Source organism: Passer montanus, unplaced genomic scaffold (genome assembly GCF_014805655.1).
Source record: "Passer montanus isolate IOZ18808 unplaced genomic scaffold, ASM1480565v1 scaffold9, whole genome shotgun sequence".
Taxonomy (NCBI): domain Eukaryota; kingdom Metazoa; phylum Chordata; class Aves; order Passeriformes; family Passeridae; genus Passer; species Passer montanus.
The window spans coordinates 593,441-600,370 of NW_024374367.1; the positions used below are offsets into that span (position 1 = coordinate 593,441).

The following is a 6,930-nucleotide window of genomic DNA, read 5'->3' on the forward strand; positions in this document are numbered from 1 at the left end:
GAAACAGTTTGTGTGCAGTGTCACCAGCAGCCAGAAAGTAGAAATTGTCTGAAGGAAGAGTCTTTTGTGCTGAGAGGTTTTCAAAACTGTGGCTTTTGGTTAATGGTCTTGGATGAATAATGAGGTGGGAGAAAGAGTGTCCGAATCAACACTGCATCTGTTATGCTCCATGACCACAGCACTGGGAGAAAGAAAATATCTAAGAGAGCAGCAGGGATTAGACTTTGCTTTCATGCTATTGCTAAGACTTTAATTAAGAAATACAAGCACAGAAGGCTCCTGGCTTGCTTACACTGTAAATATTTTGGAGTCTGAGCTCATTTCCTGTGCCCTAGTGTATTTCCCCCTGAGGTGGGACAAGAAATTGTGCAGTAAGAGGTGTGTGAGCCCTGGACACAGAATCTGCTGTGGTGGTTTCCTTAGGCAGTGTGCTTCTGGCAAGAAACTTGGATATCCCTCATGAGAGACTGAAATGTCAATGAAGGTTCTATTAGCAGAAGTAAAAATCCCTGGTGTGTGTTTGAAGCATTGCAAGGCTGGACAATTGATTCTGGTTCTTTTGCAGTGACTATGACCCAAGGCTTGACAGTAACAACAAAGGGAACCGAATGGTGCAGTCTCCAGGGTGGAAGAAGGGCTTTGGCCACAACCAGCAGGGCACAGCATCACCAGTGGAGGTGAGTCTTCCCTGCCTTTCCAAGCACACCACTGTCCTGCAGCCCGTGATGTTTCCCAGGACAGCTGGAGGGAGTTCAAGTCAGGCTGCAAATCTCAGCACCTGCTTGATGGAATAATACATGTGCACTGATGAACTTTGCAGGCTGGGAGGGGCTGCAAGTATGTTGGCTGTAGAAAAAGCTTAGAATTTATATGGATCTGGAGGTGTTGAAAATAGAGTAACAGTGAGCAGGAAGGGTGTGAGCATCTCATTAGTACTTGCTCAAAGCCAGGCTGGGGTTTGGACTGGTCACCAGCAATGTGAGCTGGGGAAAAAGGTGAACTTCCCCTGGGGAGGTGTGAGCATAGCCAAAGCCACAGGGCCCAAGAAGCTGTTTGTCTGCACTGCTTAGCACTTGTGAGGCTCTTACTGCCATTGCAGACTCTGGACATGAGAATATAATACCGAGATACAGCACCTGACAAGGAGCAGAGGCCCATGGGCAAAGGATGTCAGGGACAGGCAGGGTCAGGTAGATCCTGCCTTCTGTGACAGGCTGGTCTCTCAGTGGACCTTCATTTACTGCAGAGGGTTTATCAGAGAAGCAGCCTGCAGCAGGGTCTGCTCTGCCTTGCCCAGGGCCACACGAGCAGCGCCGTGCTCTGGTGGCAGGTTGGTGGCTGGCCAGGTGCTGTGGTGTGCACAGCTCTCTGCTGAGGGACAGGCAGCTTGGAGCAGGGTTCACGGGGTGATGTTCAGCCTGCAGTCAAGTAGATCATTAAAGCAAATATTTGAGGCTTCGTGACGCATGTTTGCTTGAGCCCATATATGTGAGGCAAGAGTCCCTCTGCAGTGCAGACAGCAGGAACTGGCCCCAGCTGCTGCTCAGTGCTCGTGGTGAGGTCCCCGTGCCCATAAAACAGTTTCTGCCCAGAGCCAGCTCCAGCACTGCACTCTGGGAGGTCTGAGCTCCCGTCAGGGCTCCCCATCTGGGTGGGGAGTGATGGCAAAGCACAGCCCTCCTACAGTTCACAGAAAGGCCAGAAGAGATGTGCTTGCCTTTCACTTCCAAGTCATGCTGGGCAAAGGCATGTGACCATGCCAGCCCCACACAACTCTGATCTCTTGGCCCAGCTGGTGAGGTCTCTGGTATTCAGGTAGGTTGGACTGGAAAGCCAGAGAAACTTCCAGCCTCGGGCCTGCTCTCCTGGGCTAACTCCAGGCAGGTATTGCTGAATAATGCAGGTGCTGGCTGCAGAAGCCAGTCCTTGAAAACTGGTTGAAATTCCAAGCGAGGCACCAGTGCCCAGGGGAGCTCTGTTAGAGAGAACAGCTGAGCTTGTGCCAATGCAGGCAAACTGCAAACAGCTCCCCAGGAGCCCAGCACTGACCGGTGCTTTCCTTTGCTCGCGTTCAATCCTGGCTTGCCTGTGGCTGCTGGTGCTGCCTCTTGCCTGCCCACCCTTGTCTGCCCACTCCTCTGTCTGCTCCTCCACGGCTGATCCCTGGGGTGTGATTCCCCCTGGGCATTTGCTGCTGCCTTTGTTGCTCACAAAGGGTCTGTGCTTTTTCCCAAACAGCTTTTGGAGGAACACAGAGCGCTCGCTCTTCCTCCGCTCGTGGATCCACACGGGAGCAGTCAGCGCTCCTGAAACAGCCCAGGGAGGCTTTTTATTTACGGGAGGAGAAATCACTAACACAAGCTGTGTCTGTTTGCAGGCAGAAAACAGGAGGAAGGGCCCTGGGCTGGGGGCCCCGGGGAAGCCCCCCAAGAGGCAGTCCAACGAGACGTACCGCGACGCCGTCCGGAGGGTCATGTTTGCCCGCTACAAGGAGCTTGAGTGAAAGGTGGAGGAACCCCAGATCTGTCTCTCTCCATCTCCGTCTCTTTCTCTCTGTGTCATGTTCTTTTCAAGGTTTGGTCTTCTTTTTTCTTTTTTTGGTTGTTTTTTTGAATTGTTACAGGTTTTGCTGCTAGAATTTTTTTAATAAAACTGAAAATTTGTCAGTGCTTGTCTTGTGGCTGAAATGGTGTGTTTTAAAAGCCTGGTGCTTTGAAAGGTTCCCATTGTGTTTTGCTCTCTGCTGAGGAGGTCACTGGGAGTTGCTGCTGTGTCAGTGGAACTGCAGCAGGTTTGGTAGCTTGGAGACCCTACCAGTGGTGCCACTGTCCTGCAGCATGTTCCCTGTCATCTCAGGGACAGTATGCCATGTACTCCTGGGTCAGGGTGGGAGCTGGGAGCAGGAGGTGGCCACAAGGCCTGGGAGGAATTCAGGAGCAGGAGTGATCTCTGTGGGATTCATCCTGGCAACTGATGAGGTCAGTGGGATTCAATTAATAGCAGGGGCTTAATGGCTGAAAGTGACCTCATGAGTGCTGGGTTTTGTCTGAGTGTCCCAGCCAGGGCAGAACATTCCACATGGGGTGGGCTGGATCTGGTGGCAGTGTTGTGTGGGGAACCTGTTGTTATCTTAACTCAAAAGTTCCATGCCTTCTCAGTGATTTCTTATGGGCAGCTCCTTGCAGTACTGATTCCTTCTTCTTCAGCACAGCCAACAAACCCCACCTCTCTTCTTGACCAGCTAACCCACTCCTTTATAGCATCATCCTTACTGGACACTGCTGTGGCCTAGTAAGGGCAGGCCTGTTCTTAATCTTTGGTAATTAGTACAGCTGCAGCTCCTCAGGGGTGAGGTTGCTCTCTGCACTATCTGTATTTTCTTGCATTCTATCCCTCCCCAGGGCCCCTGGTGGTGATACAGCCCTGCTGGCCCAGGGTGTCAGGGGAGCAGAGGAAAAGCCCAGTAGGTGCTGCTGGCCTGTCATGGAGGTGTGGAGGCAGCTCCTGGGCAGGAGTTTGTAGCAGGGCTGGTTTGACCAGGGCACAGGACAGTTTGAGTGTGTGAGCAGAGCAGGGGGACAGGGCTGAGTGTGGCCTGCAGGGACAAGGACGATGCCAGTGGCTGTGGCTGGTGGCAGCAGATCTCGTGCCTGATGGGGAGCTGATGCCCACCAGCACCTTCCTGTTCACCTGGCAGAGAGCAGGGCCTGCCACTGCTCTCAAATACTCCAGAGAAGGGAAAGCAGGAGAGGTGGAAGCTGATGACAGCAGGATTTGGAGGTGAAGAGCCACCTGCAAGAGCTGACAACTTCCAAAGGCAGCAGGAGAGCTGTCCAAGTTGTGTTTCCTTGTCTCTGGCACAGGCAGTGCCAGAGGAGTGTGGTGGACTCATTTGCAGTGTTGTGGCCCCTGGTGCTGCACCCAGGGGTGGTGGAGCTGTGCATGGTGCTGGTGAGTACGTGGGGGTGAGGGCCTTTGGTCTTCCTGGAGCCCCAGGCATGTAAGGGATGGGTGAGGAAGGTGATGGGCTCCTGGGGATGAACTGCCACACAGGGAGAAATGGTGGTGGCATAACAAGCTGGTGCTGTCAAGTCTGGAAATTATCCATGCACCAAGGGGGCAGAAGTATGACTGTGATGGGGCATCATTTCAGGGAGGGAAGAGGGAACCTGGGTGCAGATTGGTAGCTGCAGCTCAGGCTGTCCTGTACCTGGGTGTGTCGGGCACCTGGGTGTGCCAAAAATGAGCACCCACAGAGCATCATTCCCAGGACACCCAGAGGGAGCCTTACAGCTGCCAAATGTGGGAACTCATTAGCTGATTTTATTAATTTGCTAAGTGAGTACATGCATCGTAGCGAAAGCATGTTAACGACTGATAATACGTGATTAATTAGAAGATAATAAAGCAGATAAATGTAAGAGCAGCTTCCCTTGGACAGATGGACCACACTAAATAATGTATGTTCCTTGGCTAAGTCGTGTGCTTGCTTGCTTCTAATCTGTGATGTGCGTGTCTGAAAGGAGAAGCAGCACAACACTTTCCTTGCAGGCCCATTGCCAGGGCTTAAGTCAGGAACAGAAGAGGAGCAGGAACAGACTGCTGTGAAAATGAGGAAAAAAAGTAATTAAAAATATCTACTTGCAGGATGTATCCGTCTGCAATCGAGAGAAATCCTCGTTCTGTCTGGTGGTGGATATACCTCCCATTATTCGTATTAATCATAGAAATACTTGGGGTGTTTGCTTCTACTATGTTGATGATCATAGTAAATGTTTGTGGGAAATCAGGAATATTGTTTGTGTTGTAAGAGGTCAGAGCAACACAGTGTTATTCCCACGAGTGTGGGGTTTCTGGGGATGTGCTGTGTGTGGCTTGGGAACACCTGAACTGTAGGAAGTATTCTGGTGGCAGCCCATGGAAAATCAAGGTATCCCCTGGATAGATACTGACTTAGTTCCTGGAAATTCCACTTCCCCGAGGTAACCCAGAGTGAGCTCCAGTGTATTCCCTTGGAGGTGTGTGTAAGGACTGTACCTGCACCTCTCCCCAGGCACGGCACCCACCCGTGCAGTGCAGCTGCAGGGGGATATCCAGGTTAGGGGACATGGAGCTCTGCTGGGGCTGGGTTGAGGTGACTGGAACGAGGTTATTCACAAACCAGAACAGACAAATGGAGCAAGAAGCTGAAAGCATTACAAAGAAGCACCAAACCAGAAAACATCACCTTCTCTTGGGAAAACAGCAGCGTAGTTGGTGATGCAGAAAGCCCAACTATTTATCCTTGGTGCAGTGGTTTTGATGTCTTTAATATTTTTTAAAGGATGTGACCCAAAGCCATGGCTGAATTGCAGCTACCTTTCCATCTTATAACTCTCTTGCTTTTATTTCAGAGATTACTCACCACAAGCTTCTGCTGTGGCTGTGCTCAGCACATTGCCTTGTGTGCCATCCTGTGGTGATGGGTATGGCTCAAGTTACAATTTATTTTTATTTTTGGAAGGTCCTAATTAGAGAATTGGAACAACTCACAGGGTAAGTGCTGTGGGCAGTTGCTTGGTGTGCAGATGTTGCACACAGGAGGAGGACTGGGGTGACCCATGACCAGCACTAAGGTAGGGCTGAATGGAACTGTGTGTACAAAAAGCCCAGGGAGAAAGGCAGAACAAGGGGGTTAAAGGGATTATTTAGTTTAAAAGGAACAGGCAACAGGAGCCTTGGACTGTGGGTGGAATCAAAGGGGAGGTTTTATCCATCCTTTAGAGGGCTGGAGGCACTTCTGCCTGGACCCCTGCCCAAGGGAGTGTCTGTCCCTGAGCTCTATCAGTCACACAGGTTGGCATGCAGGAGGCTGCTTCAGACATCTGAGAGGTTCTGGAGCAAGAGCTTCTTTTTTTCACCCTTTTCCAATGTAAATCAAGTACATAGTCTTAGATTTCCAATATTTATTCATATTAATACTGATACAGCAGTGACTCAGGCCCTTTTCAGTGAAACATGTTTATGTAAAGAGCTGGAGCTGTGCTTTGTAAATAGAAAAAAAAAAAAACAAAAAACACTAAGTTGGGCTGAGGGAAGTGTTTGGATGAGGGAAGGAGAGAGAAGCCAAGGAATGCCCTTCCCTCTGCAGCAGTGACCTGCCTCAGGGGAGGGGGCTGCTGGGAGGGGACAAGGCTGGGGTCACCCCTCAGATACCAGATGAATGTGATGAACAGTTTTGCTCATTTCATGTTTTAAGACTTGAGAAACAGGACTTCAGTGTTCAGAGGAGGTTGTTGCTCAAATCATGCCCTCGTTTTAATGTAGGTTTTCCATTTCCTTATTTATCCATATCCATACAAAGACCATTCTGTTCTTTGTTCCTGTACTGGGGACGTTAACGCTTTCACATGTCACCAAGTATAATCTTTGTGAAGCTGCACTTTAATGGACTTCCTTCTGGTAGCACAAAGCTTCAAAGGAAGATGAATGACACTACAGTCAGTCACAGAGTGCCCAGAATAGCTGGGATAAGCATGGACACAATTGTCCAAGCTTGGTGTGGATTTCTCTTGCCAGCACATTTTGAAGGGGTTGTGGTCTGGTCAAACTGCTGCTGGTGGGTGTGTGGGTCTGTGCAGGTGCTGCTCTGCCCTTTCTGCAGCCTGGGGGAGGCTGGTGCTGTCCAGCTCTTCAAGTGCACCTCTTCCCCTGTGCAGTGCTGGGGAGTGCTGTGAGGAAGCTGGGAATGTGAGCATTGCCCCAGGGACAGAGTCCCCTGTCCCACACAATGGAAGGATGGGCTGGTCCAGAGAAGGCAGAGGGCTGGATAACAGCTTGGAGCTCAGCCCTGGAGCTGCCCCAGCCATCACCCCACGGGCACTGCTGCTGCTGCAGCCCCCCAGTGAGCACCTCCCACCCCAGGGCATCCCTCTGCCCAGCTACAGCAGG

At 51.0% G+C, this 6,930-nt stretch overlaps 1 protein-coding gene across 3 annotated transcripts in view; it reads left to right on the forward strand.

Annotated features, from left to right (window-relative positions):
• RBM6 (RNA binding motif protein 6) overlaps positions 1 to 2,664 on the forward strand; it is a 58,077-nt gene extending 55,413 nt beyond the window's left edge. For all 3 annotated transcript variants that reach the window (XM_039733900.1, XM_039733902.1, XM_039733901.1), the window contains exons 22-23: positions 566 to 677; positions 2,378 to 2,664. In XM_039733900.1, coding sequence (XP_039589834.1) covers positions 566 to 677; positions 2,378 to 2,503 — 238 coding nt within the window. In that variant the 3' untranslated portion in view covers positions 2,504 to 2,664. The remainder of the gene's footprint in view (positions 1 to 565; positions 678 to 2,377) is intronic.
• Positions 2,665 to 6,930: the final 4,266 nt, after the last annotated feature.